Raw genomic sequence first — 18,614 nt, 5'->3', positions numbered from 1 at the left:
TTCAGTACTCTGGACAGCACTTTTTTATTGGTGGATTATTGTATCTACCAATCCGCAAGAACAACCCAGGTTGTTCACCAAAAATGGGCCGGCATCTAAACTTACATTCTTGCATTTCTAATAAAGATACCAAGAGAATGAAGAAAATTTGATAATAGGAGTAAATTAGAAAGTTGCTTAAAATTGCATGCTCTATCTGATTCACGAAAGTAAAAAATTGGGTTCAGTGTCCCTTTAACAATAGTATAAAAAGGCTTCCTGAATATGATCCCATTAGTGTTTGATCATTGATCTAAGGGGCAATAGTTAATATTGATCGATCATTAATCCATTTGATAAAGTCCGTAACAGTGAGTACTCACAAATGTAATATCTGTATGTCCCCTTTCTTCATCATACCATCCTGCTGACTTTCTCGCCTCCTTTTTTTCTTCTTTTGTTTGGGACTAAGATTTTCTCTAATATTGTGGATTGAACTGGAAATTTTAGTTTTGAGAAATTCTGATTTATTATTTAAACAAGGATCCGTGTGTATTAATATTCTTAAAATAGGAACACATATGTTTTGTATGTTTTATATGATTTAGAATAAATATTTTAGAAATGCCTATTACAGGTTTTTTAGACACATTTATTAAAGGGATAGTCTAGTCAAAAAATAAACTTTTATGATTCAGATAGAGAATGCAATTTTATGCAACTTTCTAATTTACTCCTTTTATCAATTTTCCTTTGTTCTCTTGGTATGTTTATTTAAAAAAGCTGAAAAGTAAGCATAGGAGCCAGACCATTTTTGGTTCAGCATCTGGGTAGCGCTTACTGATTGGATGGCTACATTTAGACACCATTTAGCAAGCACTACCCAAAAATGACAAATAAAATATAATTTTGAGCGCCCCACTGAGATAACTGAAAAAAGGATATATGGGGAGTAGGTGTCAATGCTGCACTAGAGCCTGGGTTGCTGCCATACACCTGTCACGGCTCTGAACACCGGATATAAACTGTATAGAAAAGAAAAAAGGAAAACAGGCGCAACACCTCTAAGTGCAATATGTATGTAAAAACAAAACATTTATTAACACATCTACAATTGAAAACTCACAAGGATAACCTCAACATAAATGAGGTATGAAAAAAGCGCTTGGGAACCATCCAGGTCTCTCAGACGAAATCCCATTGTGTCCGATCAGCTGCAAACAAAGTACATTGATAGCGTGTCCAGATATTACACACACCAAACAAATGTGCAAGCTGTTCCCAGGATCACCATACACTTTATCCAGTTTGTAAGATATGGGTACTAGTTTAAAGTTAAAAGAAACACGCCACTGAAATCAGCCGCATGCAAGCAATAGAAGCCGGCAACTTGCATCAGCTGTTAGTGGTAGCGTGTGAATGGTGGGCGTGGCCTTACGCGTTTCGTAGGGGTACTCCCTACTTTGTCAGAGGCTGCCCACTTGTTCCACCATCTTATCTTTTATACGTGTATTAACATAATGCTCCTCCTCCACAGGTATGTTTAACCCAAACAGAGACGGATCCTTTGTAGAACTCCACTGCTCTGCACTTGCGGTTAATGAATACTAATTGAAACTACACTGAGTTTCTAGCACACATACAATTTATGCATGTTATGGGTACAAATAATTAATACACAAACTAATACAAAAATAATAATAATAATAATAAGCAACCCTATCTATATGGTTTTAAAACTTATCTCAGCTTTAAAATAAAAACCATACCTAAAATGCATAAACGTAACTATTTAAATACATACAATTAAATATTAAAAACAATTCGATTACCTATGCAATGTGCAGAATATGTATTTAAAAATCCAAAAAATGCTAAAACTTTAAACTTAAAAATATATATAGGGGGAATTTGTCCATTTCACCTTACATTTTAATTCATATAGATATGTCCATAAAATCATTAGCAAACAATATTTAATCTATAAATACATATATATATATATAAAAGATCAATCGATATTTCCTGTGTATACTTAACTCTTACTCAAAAAGTCTCTTAGATCCAATTTAACACTTTGCTTAAAAAATGTAATAATAATAATCATCCATAGAGACCAAAGATGACTAGTGCTTGATTCATCTTAAAAAATGGGTTTTAGTTACAACCTTTATGTGTATACCTCATAGTAATTGTTCACTATATAGGAATGTATACCAATTAGTGGCTGATGTCAGCTAAGTGCACAATGATACCTATGGTACTAACTAATGTGAAAACATATGTATGTCCAGTGTATCTATGTGTCAAAAATCTAATGGTTGCGTGTCAGATTCGTAAGTTAATTTCTTGTCAGCTGTACCATAAATATTACAGCATAATCTCTTCAAACTGCCACCAATTAAGTTCTCAGAGGCCCATTTTATATTTCTTATATAAGGGTCCTATTCATCAACCAAGAAGGCGGCCAGATTGATCTCTCTGTTCATTCCATTTGGTTCAAGAGACCCCAGAGTTCTGATCCAGTAGGTCTCTCTCTGTCGCAGAGCTAGGAGTCTATTACCCCCTCTTATATCCAGTTTTACTCTCTCAATGGCCTTAGCCCTAAGGCTACTTGGATCCTTATTATGCACTTCACAGAAATGGGCTGAGCCCCCATGGGTCAAGACCCCTTTTTCTATGTTGACCAGATGCTCTCTTAGGCGGGTCTTGAAACTCCTCTTGGTCCTACCTATGTAAATCTTCCTGCACGGACAAGAGAGATGGTACACAACATGTGTACTTTTATAGTTTATACATTCTTTGATTGGATACATTCTATTGTCTCTTAAGGATCTAAATCCTGAATGATCTTTATCTATATGTAGACAACTCAAACAGTTTTTTCTCCCACACATAAAAAAACCAGTTGATCTCATTTGTAACCAATCCTTCTGTTTTCACATTGCTTTTTAAGCAAAGTGTTAAATTAGATCTAAGATACTTTTTGAGTAAGAGTTAAGTATACATAGGAAATATCGATTGATTTTTTATATATATATGTATTTATAGATTAAATATTGTTTGCTAATGATTTTATGGACATATCTATATGAATTAAAATGTAAGGTGAAACAGACAAATTCCCCCTATATATATTTTTAAGTTTAAAGTTTTAGCATTTTTTGGATTTTTAAATACATATTCTGCACATTGCATAGGTAATCAAATTGTTTTAAATATTTAATTATATGTATTTAAATAGTTACGTTTATGCATTTTAGGTATGGTTTTTATATTAAAGCTGAGATAAGTTTTAACTACCCAAAAATGGGCCGGCTTCTAAGATTACATTACGGCTTTTTAAAATAAAGATAGCAAGAGAACAAAGAAAAATTGGTAATAGGAGTAAATTAGAAAGTTGCTTAAAATTGCATGCTCTATCTGAAGCATGGATGTTTAACTTTTACTATACTTTCCCTTTAACGATTTTAGGAATACCAAATATAATTTTTGCATTTGTCTGACACTCAGATAGAGTGGCACACTCTGTATATTGTTTACATTCAGTTTAATCTTGGAGTTAAACTTGCTGGACAGTTTGAGAATTAATCTTTAATACTTGATTATATACTTCTAGATTATTGCCATTAGGGGGCAGCAGTTTATCAGTTGTTCTCTCTTTCAAAGAAAAATACAGCTTCAGACATTCTTCCTGTTGATACAATACAAATGACATATAAATAAAAATAGAAAAAAGAAATATATTTTGTGGGGACATTGATTTAAAAGTACAGGTGTTACACACATAATTGAAAACTGTATCTTGTTGAAGGAAATATATCTAACAAACATTTGCATTGTTTTGCTTATGTATTGCTAAAAAAATAATTGTGAAATGAATTAAAAAATAATAGCAATCTGTTCTAAATGTAAATTGAAAAATATATTTTTTTCAGCTCATATGACTATTCACTTTAGTATGTTCTTTGCAAGAATGTTTAATAATTCATCTCTGTTTTAGGTGACATAGTTCTCAAAAATTTTCATATATAATATAGATACAGGGGCCGATTTATCAATGTCTGGCGGACATGATCCGCTGTAATGGATAATGTCTGCCAGACATCACTGAATGCCGACAGCATATGCTGTCGGCATTTAACATTACAGAAGCAGTTCTGGTGAACTGCTTGTGCAATGCCGCCACCTTCAGATTCGCGGCCAATCTAGCAGGGGGTGTCAATCAACCCGTTCGTATGAGATCAGGCGGATTGATGTCCGCAGCCTGAGAGGTAGCGGACGAGTTAAGTAGCAGCTGTCTTAAGGCTTAACTCCCATTTCCAGTGAGCCTGAAAGCTTGCGCGGAAACAGGGCGATTGGGGCCATTCGGCCCCTTAACTGTTATTAAACATGTAAGAAAACTGCTATGTTATGGTTTGAATTTAAAGTGAGACTTACAGTAGTGCATGATTATGTACGAATGAGTCCTGTTGCTAACTGAAACAATTCCAACATAAAAAGTTCATTTATTTAAAACTTGTACACCTTTTTATTCAAAACAATTACAAAAATTATTATCATGTCCCTTTAAAGGGACTCAATACCCAAAATATTTCTTATCATGATTCAGGAAGAGCATTGCATTTTAGAAACCTTTCTAATTTTCTTCTATTATCAAATGTTTCTTTGATCTATTAATATCTTTTGTTGAATATCAGGGATGTAAATTTAGGAGTGTAACTGTGTTTGGATCACTATATGGCAGCAGTTTTTCAAGAATGTTATTCATCTACAAACTAGATGGCAGCACTGTTTCCTTTCATGTAGTGCTCCAGACACCAACCTAGGTATCTCTTCACCAAAGAATACCATGGGAACTAAACACATTTGTTAATAGAAGTAAATTCGAAACTTTTTCAATTGTATGCTGTCTGAATAAGAAAAGAAAAAAAATCATATCCCTTTAAATTAAATTCTCTTTTAAACTGATATCCAATTACCATTTTCACGTGGTAGACATATTTTGTTAACAAATGTAAAAAAATTAAAATGTTATCTAAAGAAGCAATTTTCAAATAAGTCATCAAAAAAGTCACGGACAATTAACAGTTTACCCCGAATTTCCTAGACAACAGCCAGATATATTACCATTAGGTTTGCAGTGGACCCTAAAGCTACCAAGACATTGCCATTTGCGCAAAATTTGTATTTAGTTTTTTTAACAATACCATAACCTCATAGCTATATAAAGTGTTCCATTGTGTGACCTAATAAGATATTATTACTTTATAGAATAATCAATATCTCTGTCTGTTGTTGTTAGATATAGACATAGGGATGTCTCACACAAGCTACTATACATAGTTAAACAGTATTAATTGAATCTGACCATTGTCAATTCATATTACAATGCCTTTAGTAAATAAGGCAAGTCCCATATTGTTTTCCACTCTCGTAGAGTATGCTTGTAGAAGATTCCTTTGTTCCATCCATACTTTTGTGTGTTTAAAAGCATTTGACAGAGAACTATAATTGTTAGATGCACAGAGCTTCTGTTTCCATGCCCTGCATTCATTTTCTAGGCTCTTAGAGGCCGATTTATCATGGCCCAAATGGGGCCGTATACACCTGTTACTGCATGAGCCTTCAGGTTCGCCCGAAACAGGAGTTAAGAAGCAGTGGTCTTAAGACCTCTGCTCCTTAACTTGTCAGCTACCTCTGAGGCGGCGGACAGCAATCTGCCAGTTAGCATACGATCGGGTTGATTGACACCCCCTGCTAGCGGCTGATTGGCCGCGATACTGCAGGGGGCGGCATTTCACAAGTATTTCTAGTGAAATGCTTGTGCAATAATAAATGCCGACAGCGTATGCTGTCGGCATTTATCGATGTGCGGTGGACATGATCCGCTACAGTGGATCATGTCTGCTGCACTTTGATATATCGGCCCCTTACTCTCAACATAGTGCATCTCTATAGCAGGTTTGATATGAAGCCATGTTGTGAATTACCCTCTTGTCTTTTAAGGATTATCTAAGATCAATTGACATGTGGTTTATGTTTCAGTTTCTAGGACAGCAGTAATTGTTGGAGCAGTTGTGGGATCCATTGTTGGAGTATTCTGTCTGGCAATCCTGGTGGGTGTTCTGTTTTATTTCTACAGATGCAAAAAGAAGGACTCACAAGATGAAATGGAAAATGACATTAAGTAAGTATATTAGATATTCTGCATATTCTTTGCTTTTCTATTTTTTATAAAAAGAACAATCTGTGATGTCCAACTTTAGTTCATGAGTCTACACCCTAATTACATTCCTGCTTGAAGACAAATTGGTTAACTTTGAAGGTTCCTTTAAATGACGTCATCCAAGATGGCGTCCCTTCAATTCCGATTGGCTAATAGAATTCTATCAGCCAATCGGAATTAAGGTAGAAAAAATCCTATTGGCCGATGCAATCAGCCAATAGGATTTAACTGGCATTCTATTGGTTGATTGGAACAGCCAATAGAATGCCAGCTCAATCCTATTGGCTGATTGGATCAGCCAATAGGATTGAACTTCAATCCTATTGGCTGATTGCATCAGCCAATAGGATTTTTTCTACCTTAATTCCGATTGGCTGATAGAATTCTATCAGCCAATCGGAATTGAAGGGACGCCATCTTGGATGACGTCATTTAAAGGAACCTTCATTCAGTCGTCGGCCGTTGTTAGAAGAGGATGCTCCGCGTTGGATGTCTTGAAGATGGACCCGCTCCGTGCCAGATGGATGAAGATAGAAGATGCCGTCTGGATGAAGACTTCTGCTCGGTTGGATGAAGACTTCTGCCCGGTTGGGTGAAGATGTCTCACGGTAGGGTGATCTTCAAGGGGTTAGTGTTAGGTTTTTTTAAGGGGGGATTGGGTGGGTTTTAGAGTAGGGTTGGTTGTGTGGGTGGTGGGTTTTAATGTTGGGGGGGTATTTGTACTTTTTTTTACAGGTAAAAGAGCTGATTACTTTGGGGCAATGCCCCGCAAAAGGCCCTTTTACGGGCTATTTGTAATTTAGGGTAGGGTAGGGCTTTTTTTTTTTTAAAATAATTTTTATTGAAGTCAAAAACAAATACAATAAACAAAGGGTATGCCCCTAAACATTCACAGATAACTGTATATACAGCACAATTAGAAGAGCAAAGCATTCAAATAACCCTAGTGTTACTATAAATTGTGGGCAAACTTATAGCTAGACTTCAGTTTTATTGTAGAGTATCATAAAAATAATATAAGCAAAAATGGTCCTCTCCTAACTAAATAAAAAGAAAATTAGGGTATCTGTTCAATAAAAATTAGGGCTAGGGAGGAGGTAGCTCTATAGTTTTATGGGGAAGGGGGATGCAGCGGGCGAGAGACGCTCAAAATAGAGTAGGGGGGGAGGGCGGAGCCAGTTAGTATGTATAAGGAAACAAATTTAGACATAGCTGCATGTCAGTCATTGAGGGATGGGAGTATAAATAGGTTGCTGGTCAACCATGAGAAGTTAAGCTTAATCCCTCTGAGTTAGCATATATAATGTACTCTAGGTTAGGTCCTAATACAAAACCTCTGCTGAAATATAAGAGCACCTTGCAACTAAAGCCAATGCAAGGATAATGAGAGTATGTAATTGGCTCCTCATTTATGGTACATAAAGGAGACATCAGAATGAGAGCTACACTGGAGCGATATAATCTACTTACCCCATATATCTAATACATCACAAAATAATAGAGCAAATACTAACATCACATGATAAAATAAACTGTAAGAAAAAGAGAGGAGTACAGACTTTTCAAGAAATAATAGCTAGTTATTCTCTAAACCAGTATAGACTATAAAAGCAAGCCTTGGAGAATATACTTACATAACCACATTGTGCAGTAACCTCTATTTATATGATAGTCATAGACATAAGTATGGTAATATTTCTAAGCAGTAGGGTTGTCATTTATGTGTACGCACTAGGCAGGCGCAATGTAGAATATCTGACTGAATATAGCCAAAAGCTGACAATCAAAAATTTCCAAGTTACATAACCTCATCTCTAACCTAGTGGTATGAACATGATACAGGCGGGGATAGAGAGAAAGGAGATAAATAAACATAAAAAGCTACAGGAATAGAAATAATGGGGTTAACATGTCTGGTCCGGTCTCAACCATCTGATGTGATCTATATATAGCAGTAGGGGTTTTGGATAACAGAGGTATAACAACCATACGCATAGACATTTCAATACTCAAATAACTTTCGAACAATGATATTGAGGCTCAATTTTAGTAATAAAATATCTAGATATGCTTTCCACCGTGACTATATAGATTATTGGTGTGTCATAGATATACATGGTTAAACAGACGCACATAATATAAGCTTTAAACATACTGCGATAGTTTGCGCCATCTAACTAGGGTTGGGCTAATAAGTACTATCTCCTACAATCTGCTTTGCATGAGGATATAAACCTAAGTAAAGCTGAGTGCTACCTAGCTCATTAAATTCACTCACATATAAGATATATAAACTTTAGGAACCAACATATGCAGGAGCTTACATATATGTGTATCTAAATAAGTCTTATCTAGAAAAGCTCTAATGGTGTGAAGCAATAATATTAGAATAAGAGCAAGTATAATATGATGTGGTATAAAGCTAGTGAGTAGCTGTATTACATTACTGCACATATATTTACTATGAGTGACAGAACTGGCACATAGAGAAAACATTTTTGAGGTAGAATGTAAGCTTAGGAGGGGGAATATGGGAAAGACTTAAATTTAGAATAAGCTTTGTACGTCTTAGCAGACTTATGGGCACATGGACATTTGGGGTCAAGGATGTGTAAATGATCAGGTTATGAATATAATCTAACCCCTACACCAACTCTCAGGAACAAAGAGGTATAAAACTCTTATGTTCAGTAGTAATAACATCATAGTAACTCAAACCAAGTAACTTTAGCTTTGAAAGGAAAAGGGAAACAGGAAAAAAAAAATGAAAAACTGATCAACCGTATTCAGCCTGTCTAAACATTAGCTAAAATGTCAAGAAGTCTGATCAGGGACACATAATATATACCTATGAAACGATTAAGATGAAGTATTAACAACAAACTTCAATTATAAGAGACAGTCTCAGTCATGGATATACACTTAAGTTCCTGGGAGCCAGAGGGAAGATCTTTGAGGATGTATAAGTATCCTCTCTAACCCACTCCAACTTTATCCTCATTTTGGGGACCCCGGCAGGTCTCTGGGTGGACTTCGTTAGTGGAGTGGAACATCTGCGAGAGGGAATGATGCGGGGTACTCTGTTCGTGAATATAAGATAAATCGGCAGTCCGGTCTCTTCTCCCCCATGCGGTAAATGCCTTATGTGAAATGTAGAAGTTCTCTACAAATTGCCCGCAGTAGTCGCCTACATCCCCCAGAATCTTGAAGGTGTTAGGCATTAGGGCTATTTGGGAACGCAGGTAGGAAGAGAGAAAGAGCTGGAGGTGGTGCCCTGCAATGGTTGTGGTGGATCCTGTTGACTCTGATATTACAGCCGTCATGTGTAACGGATCATCATAGCGTGGCTGTATCGGGTTACGGCTTGCTGTCTCTGTGAAGATGTCTGTTGAAACTCGTCCGGACTGCTCTTCTTGCATTTGTTGATGGAAGTGTAGAGCAGGCAACAGGGCTTCCACTGGGGTTGCCTCATATCTGTCATAGGAGTTTAAGGGAGAGACGCCATCCTGGTGTCGCAGTTCTTTAATGGTAGTCTGTAAGCCGTGAAAGTGTATATCGGCTTTACCACTCAGCCCTTCCAGTAGAGAAATAAGGCATGTTGAAAACTCCTCCATTTTGAGTATTTCAGAGGTGCTGTTACTCGGCTAGATGGGGAGCCGGGGAGTGGGCTAGTCCGTCGAGCGGATGTCTGGCAAATCAGAGAAAATGTTGGACTCACTGCAACGTTTTCAGCTGGCATCCATGAAGGTTTATCTTAGACCCAAAGTATAAAGTCCATGTCCTGGTGTTATGCGAAGAAGAATATATAAGAATATAAATATATATAGGCTTTTAGACCATCTGAAATAAATATTTTAGTAATCAGGCTTCAGGAGCTTAGTAATGGCACGTCTTATTGCTTTGGCAGTTGGCTCCGCCCCCGGGTAGGGCTTTTTTTATTTTGGTGGGCTTTTTTATTTTGTTAGGGGGATTAGAGTAGGTGTAACTAGTTTAAAAATCTTGTAATTATTTTATTATTTTCTGTAATTTAGTGTTTGGTTTTTCTCGTACTTTAGATAATTTTATTTAATTGTAATTAATTGTATTTAATTTAGTTAATTTATTTAATTATAGTGTAGTGTTAGGTGTAATTGTAACTTAGGTTAGGTTTTATTTTACAGGGAAATTTGTCTTTATTTTAACTAGGTAGTTATTAAATAGTTAATAACTATTTAGTAACTATTGTACCTAGTTAAAATAAATACAAAATTGCCTGTAAAATAAACCATAAGATAGCTACAATGTAACTATTAGTTATATTGTAGCTAGTTTAGGGTTTATTTTATAGGTAAGTATTTAGTTTTAAATAGGAATAATTTAGTTAATTGTAGTAATTTTATTTAGATTTATTTAAATTATATTTAAGTTAGGGGGTGTTAGGGTTAGACTTAGGTTTAGGGGTTAATAACTATTATAGTGGCGGAGACGTTGGGGGCGGCAGATTAGGGGTTAATAAATGTAGGTAGGTGTCGGCAATGTTAGGGCCGGCAGATTAGGGGTTAATAATATTTAACTAGTGTTTGAGATGCAGGAGTGCGGTGGTTTAGGGGTTAATATATTTATTATAGTGGTGGCGATGTCCGGTTCAGCAGATTAGGGGTTAAAATATTTATTTTATTGTTTGCAATGTGGGGGGGGCCTCGGTTTAGGGGTTAATAGGTAGTTTATGGGTGTTAGTGTACTTTGTAACACTTTAGTTAAGAGTTTTATGCTACGGCGTTGTAGTGTAAAACTCTTAACTACTGACTTTAAAATGCGGTACCAGTCTTGACAGGAGAGGGTCTACCTCTCACTTTTGGTCAGACTCGTAATACCGGCACTATGCAAGTCCCATTGAAAATATAGGATACGCAATTGACGTAAGTGGATTTGCGGTACTTCCGAGTCTGGCAAAAAAAGTGAGCGGTACACCTGTCCCTGCAAGACTCGTAATACCAGCGGACGTTAAAAAGCAGCGTTAGGACCTCTTAACCCTGCTTTTTAACCCTAACGCACAACTCGTAATCTAACCGACTGTTTTTTTTATTGGTTTCAAAACCTTTGAATACGAAACCCCTGCAAAAAGTCATACAAGGCATTTCACATGGAAGTTCTGATGGCTTGCAATTTGGGCCATTGTAAATATAAATAAAGTATAAATAAAGTAATATTTAATACATAATTCAGGGACTATTTACAAGGAAAAAAAACTCACTGTAAGTTAAAGCTGGTAGGGATATCCTGTTAAGATTAATTTTCTAAAACAGATTTAAAGGACCCCATAATTGATATGTACATCAATGTATTTCAGTTTTAAAAAGAATTGTTTTTTGGAAAAAAGCCTTGTGCACCTGCGTTCAATAACATGACTTCTCAGAGAGTATATATTGTGTTGGCAATGACTCAGTTAGTGACATCCCTGACAGATATCTACCACAATATTTGCTTTTTGACCAGGCAGACTGTCTCTGAATTAAGGTGCCCTGGACATACATATATATTTTTATTTTATTTTTATACTATTTATAAAGCGCTGTCCATGGGTACAACTGATATAAGTAAAATAATGATGCAATGCTGGTATGAGACACAATTTCAGAAATACAGGAGGAATTGAGGGCCCTATTTATGTCAATTTAGAAGGGTAGAAGGGTGAGAAACAGGAGGTGAGGTTTTCAAAGTGAGAATGATGATAAAACAGATTTAGTTAAGGGCAATTATTAGGTAAGAGGAATTAATTTATTACTGAGTTGGGGGATAAGCTGTCCCGAACAAAAAATGTCTTTAGGGAGCATTTTAAATAAGGCAGAATAGGGGAAAGTCTGACAGCGCAAGGAAGTGCGTTCCAGTGGGTTGGTGCCGCACAAGAGAAGTCCTGCAGTCTAGCATGGGAAGAGGTGATGGTAGGTGTAAGAAGCAGATACATTGTTGGATCTTAGGGGGCAGGCTGGAGTATATTTGTACCATGCACAGTAAACATGACTGAGCAAAATTACTTCAAATCAAAATTAAAATACATTCATGTGCATTTTAGTTTTGGTCTGATCTCTCTTTATCTAAAGATTTTAGGTGAGTTTTCTGATACAATTTAGGAAGATTTAGTGTTTTTTTTATATAATATCAAGCCAATATGATCTCTATGCACAAGAAGTAAATTGTGACTGCAAACACGTGAAAGTAGGATTTAATACTCTATGATTTATTTATCATTTATTTTTGTTTTACAGAGAGGATGCTCAAGCTCCAAAAACTCTTACGTGGGCAAAAGGCAACGGATCAGATATAGTTTTCAAAAATGGCACGTTATCATCTGTGAACACAAACAGGGAACACAAATCATACGCATCCAAATCTCCTTCTGAAACAGGCTCTGTAATTACTGCAGCAGGAAGTAACGTGGGCTTTAAGCCTAACTATGCGCACAATGCAAGCGGAGTAACAACGCCATCACCAAGCTTGTCCAGCCAGACATTACCAACCTATATGCCACCCCAGAACGGTAACTTTTACAACACTGCAATGCCAGCCAATAGAAACACACTGCAGAAAACAAATGGAATGGAACATCAGCCTCCAAGAAAAGAACTTCATATAACATCTGGAGTGACACCATCCAATCTTGTGAGAATGGGGGCAGTGCCAGTAATGGTGCCAGCCCAAAGCCAGGCGGGATCACTGGTGTGACTCATCATCAAGCACTTTTATATTTTTCTACAATAAACATTACTGATAGTTTACAAGTATTATTCAATAGCCAACATTTATAAAAAAGCATCGAAAGACGTCTCAAGTTTGTTAATCAGCTACAATTCATGGGTGCCGCTACTGTCCCAGATATATACAGATATTATACCTCCTTTATCTGCTTATGAAAGGTGTAAATTTTATATTTTCTATCTCTGATATCATTTGTTTAAAATTTTGTTTATGGTGAATCTTTTGCTTTTAAAAGTGTTTATATATATATATATATATATATATAAAACAGTAAAAGAGACTTTTTCATCTATTTTATTCTTTAGATGAAAAGATCCTGGTGAGTGCACTCTCTTTTACCGTTATGCAATTTTTCTGTTGCACCCCAGGTGAATTTAAGATTGGATTCTTGTCTTTTTTTTTGACTATATATATATATATATATATATATATATATTATATATACACACATATACACACACACACACACATATAAAGGGAGTGCAGAATTATTAGGCAAGTTGTATTTTTGACGATTAATTTTATTATTGAACAACAACCATGTTCTCAATGAACCCAAAAAACTCATTAATATCAAAGCTGAATATTTTTGGAAGTAGTTTTTAGTTTGAGCTATTTTAGGGGGATATCTGTGTGTGCAGGTGACTATTATTGTGCATAATTATTAGGCAACTTAACAAAAAACAAATATATACCCATTTCAATTATTTATTTTTACCAGTGAAACCAATATAACATCTCAACATTCACAAATATACATTTCTGACATTCAAAAACAAAACAAAAACAAATCAGTGACCAATATAGCCACCTTTCTTTGCAAGGACACTCAAAAGCCTGCCATCCATGGATTCTGTCAGTGTTTTGATCTGTTCACCATCAACATTGCGTGCAGCAGCAACCACAGCCTCCCAGACACTGTTCAGAGAGGTGTACTGTTTTCCCTCCTTGTAAATCTCACATTTGATGATGGACCACAGGTTCTCAATGGGGTTCAGATCAGGTGAACAAGGAGGCCATGCCATTAGATTTTCTTCTTTTATACCCTTTTCTTGCCAGCCACGCTGTGGAGTACTTGGACGCGTGTGATGGAGCATTGTCTTGCATGAAAATCATGTTTTTCTTGAAGGATGCAGACTTCTTCCTGTACCACTGCTTGAAGAAGGTGTCTTCCAGAAACTGGCAGTAGGACTGGGAGTTGAGCTTGACTCCATCCTCAACCCGAAAAGGCCCCACAAGCTCATCTTTGATGATACCAGCCCAAACCAGTACTCCACCTCCACCTTGCTGGCGTCTGAGTCGGACTGGAGCTCTCTGCCCTTTACCAATCCAGCCACGGGCCCATCCATCTGGCCCATCAAGACTCACTCTCATTTCATCAGTCCATAAAACCTTAGAAAAATCAGTCTTGAGATATTTCTTGGCCCAGTCTTGACGTTTCAGCTTGTGTGTCTTGTTCAGTGGTGGTCGTCTTTCAGCCTTTCTTACCTTGGCCATGTCTCTGAGTATTGCACACCTTGTGCTTTTGGGCACTCCAGTGATGTTGCAGCTCTGAAATATGGCCAAACTGGTGGCAAGTGGCATCTTGGCAGCTGCACGCTTGACTTTTCTCAGTTCATGGGCAGTTATTTTGCGCCTTGGTTTTTCCACACGCTTCTTGTGACCCTGTTGACTATTTTGAATGAAACGCTTGATTGTTCGATGATCACGCTTCAGAAGCTTTGCCATTTTAAGAGTGCTGCATCCCTCTGCAAGATATCTCACTATTTTTGACTTTTCTGAGCCTGTCAAGTCCTTCTTTTGACCCATTTTGCCAAAGGAAAGGAAGTTGCCTAATAATAATGCACACCTGATATAGGGTGTTGATGTCATTAGACCACACCCCTTCTCATTACAGAGATGCACATCACCTAATATGCTTAATTGGTAGTAGGCTTTCGAGCCTATACAGCTTGGAGTAAGACAACATGCATAAAGAGGATGATGTGGTCAAAATACTCATTTGCCTAATAATTCTGCACTCCCTGTATATATATATATATATATATATATATATATATATATATACACATACACACGCACATATATATATATACACACATATAGATATATATAAGTGTAATATAGTTGCACTCTCACCACCTGTCACCAACTGCCAGGGTGCTTTGCCAATATTTAACACAATAAGTCCCCATTAAGCACTCACTGGTCTTGAGTCGACTGTGAAACAAATCTTATTTATTGATGTGACGTTTCGGAATAAAAACTATCCCTTCTTCAGACAAACAAACAGTGTAAAAATCCTCACTTAAATATGCTTGAAAAACCCTCCCCCTCCTTGAAACCAATAAAGATAGACCATGTGCAAAATCATATTACACTGTGTGCAAAAACCTTAATTCCAACTTATAATCAGTGATGTAATTATGTGCAATAATAGTGTGAACTAATGTGTAGACATTCATCTACCCCATGAACTCAGTCAGTTGTATCATAGAAAAATCAATAGACTTACTGATGGCCTTAGTTTGACAGACTGACGTCATACCTTTGCATAGCTCGACTAGCACACTCATAATTGGTTATTTGAATCCACATCACACCCAACAGGTCGTTTCCAACTAGCAAACCATTAATACTCATATCATCATCTCTACATTAACGTTATAAAAGGTATCAGCTTAATAAACCCAATTTCGACCATTAGCGTTAAGAAGCGTGTTTAGAATCTTGCCTTAAATAGTGTATGTAATTTTCTTGATCGCTTATTTTGTATGTTCCGTCAAATAAACCGCTGCACATCAGCAACCATCAGTAAACCATAATTCGCTATCCATCCGATCAGATCCAAGTAATAATGATATATTACAAACACCATTTAAAGCAAGATTCTAAACACGCTTCCTAACACTAGTGAGAAATAAAAGTGATTGGGGGTGGGGTTTATGGGTATTTAAACGCCTAATTCTCACAGTTTAAGATGTCTGAGGAAGGGGAAGGTTGTTCCTCAAAACGTCACCAATAAATATACACATTGTGTTTAGCTTTATTTTGCATCCAGTAAACATTGCTGGAAAAAACATGATTCATTAATATCTACAACAATGTTGTATTCATTCTACATTACACGTACCTACATTTATTTGACCCATACATGATTCAGTCTATCATTATGAAATACATGTTTCTGCTTGTTTAATACATTTGTTTTGATTTAAAAGATTGTTTTCAAATGTTTAAAGCCATAATATAAAGGGGACTGTTTATCTTCATTACTGGTGCAATTTATATCTCAGACTTTTGTACGGTAGCAAAAGTGCAAATGAAGTTGTAATACTATATTTTACAATTGCAGTTATGGTTCTATTTTCTAGTCGCATACAAATGGGAACAAAACTTATTTGTGGCAAGCACATGTACATAACAAAATAGATATTATAATTATGAAGCCCATTCTTCTTCATTAGAGTAAGCTCTGCAAAATGTTTGTATGCAACTCAGGTGATTGGATTCCAGTCTATTAGACGTGCTGACATAAATACATTTTCTCCCCTTTAAGTTTGTTCCCAATGATCCATTTTACCAGCTGGAGAATATTGAATTGTTTACAAATTGATCCTTTACCTTTATATCATCATTTGAAATAGCTGATTTTGTCTGTGGTTTCCCTACCTGTACTGAAAGTTTCTATACTAAACCCCTTTCTGCCGTTAGGACGTTCCTTACTGTCCTAACTGTGTTGGTCTTTAGCGCTGTTAGGACCGTATGGAATGTCCTAGCCGTTTGGCTGTACTAAAGCCAAAGGCGCTTCCTGAATGGGATCGCGGCCTGGAGTGCTTGCCTAGCTTTATAGAAACTCCCCCCTGACCCGATCCCATAATTGAAATCACATGATCGCATGAACAATCGCGTGATTTCAATTTGTTTACATCAAACTTTGTTCTGATGTAGACAAATTACTCCCATCAGTAAAGGAGAACATAAAACCCAGATTTTTTTTCTTTCATGATTCAGATAGAGCATATAATTTAAACAACTCTCTTAGTATACTTTGTTGAAAGAGCAACAATGCACTATTGGGAGCTAGCTAGCTGAACACATCTGGTAAGCCAACGACAAGAGGCATATATGTGCAGCTACCAATCAACAGCTAGCTTACAGTTGTGCATTGCTGCTCCTGAGCAATACACAACTGTAAACAAAGGATACCCAGGGAACAAAGCAAATTAGATAATGGAAGTACATTGTAAAATAAATTTGCATTTCAATTTAGAATATAATTATTTCTCCAATTGACTTCAATCACTAAAAATGCTTCTAGCAAATTCTAGATAATACTATTTCAGCAGCATGTGCATTAGCATTCAAATACCACAACATCATAGAGAGCAAGCAGTGCTGTGTATTGCGTCAATTTGATTTCTTGGTATTCTTTGCTGAAAACAATACTTAGATAGGCTTAACAGCAAGTCACTGCTGGGAGCTAGTTGGTTATTGGTTGCTAATCCCATATGCCTGTTGCCATTGGCTAACCAGATAGGTGTAGCTAGGTCCCAGTAGTGCATTGCTCTGCAAACAGCCAGGATGCGTTGTTTGAAACATGCTACAATGTATTTTCAAGAAGTCAGGGCTGTTGAAAAGACCAAAAATTATGCTTGAAAAGTGTTTTCGCAAGGAATTTAATACACTGTCAAATTCTTTCAATACAAAGTATGGGTGGAGTTTAGAAGCCAATTCAATTTTCATATGGATTGGAGTGACTTTAAAGTAACAGTAAACATTTTGAGATTGTAATATATAGTGTTTCATTATGTGTAGAAAACAACTTTACAATATACTTTTGTTCTTTATTTTGCCCCCCTTTTATGAAGTTTAACTTTGAAAATATTGATTTTTCAAATTTTCAGAACTGTAAATGCACCACAGGCATCTCCAGGCTAACCCTGCAACATACCAGTCTATTATTGGCCACATCACATCAAATGCTAAATAATGCAGTGTATACTAACATCATGACAGTGGCTAGCCTTGTCTGCTTCTGTAATAAGACTGGATTAGCTCCTTGAAATAAAGCAGAAAGTGGGAAGAGTTTAGCTATTGAAAAACAATTACAGCAAACAAGGTGTTTTTCTTAAATGTTAAAATTTGTCCCATATGTTATTCTATAGCAATACAACAGAAGTGTTTTGGTAATTACAAGGTGTTTAGCGTCCCTTTAAATTTCTGAACCCTGCTGTGCATTTCAAATACAGTTGTTATATCTCTTTAAATCTAAATACATCAATTCAGAACAAAAACCTTAAACACCTCTTTTAATATATTTGTTGTTGAGTGGTTTTAAGCCATATAGTTTGACCTCACCTAGTATTTCAGACTACTTTCCTATCCTTCCCATTTGGTATATGGTCTCATTATTACTTTGAAGACAGCCTTATTTTAAAGGGACATGAAACCCAAAATGTTTCTTTCATGATTCTAGTAGAGCATACAATTTTAAACAATTTTACTTCTATGGTCTAATTTGCTTAGTTCTCTTGGTATCCTTTGTTGAAAAGAATACATAGAAAGGCTCTGGAGCTAGGAGCTAGCTGCTGATTGGTGGCTGAACATAGATAACTCTTGTCATTGGCTTACATATGTGTTCAGCTATCTCCCAGCAATGCATTGCTGT

At 36.4% G+C, this 18,614-nt stretch overlaps 1 protein-coding gene across 1 annotated transcript in view; it reads left to right on the top strand.

The window, feature by feature from the left end:
• The window catches only part of ESAM (endothelial cell adhesion molecule), a 304,262-nt gene extending 291,072 nt beyond the window's left edge, over nt 1-13,190 (top strand). Inside the window, exons 6-7 of the mRNA XM_053690483.1 lie at nt 6,028-6,169; nt 12,454-13,190. Coding sequence (XP_053546458.1) covers nt 6,028-6,169; nt 12,454-12,910 — 599 coding nt within the window. The 3' untranslated portion in view covers nt 12,911-13,190. The remainder of the gene's footprint in view (nt 1-6,027; nt 6,170-12,453) is intronic.
• The last annotated feature ends 5,424 nt before the right edge of the window (nt 13,191-18,614 follow it).

The sequence above is a fragment of the Bombina bombina genome, chromosome 8 (assembly GCF_027579735.1).
Source record: "Bombina bombina isolate aBomBom1 chromosome 8, aBomBom1.pri, whole genome shotgun sequence".
In the NCBI taxonomy this organism is placed as follows: Eukaryota; Metazoa; Chordata; class Amphibia; order Anura; family Bombinatoridae; genus Bombina; species Bombina bombina.
This window is presented reverse-complemented; position numbering and strand designations above follow the sequence as displayed.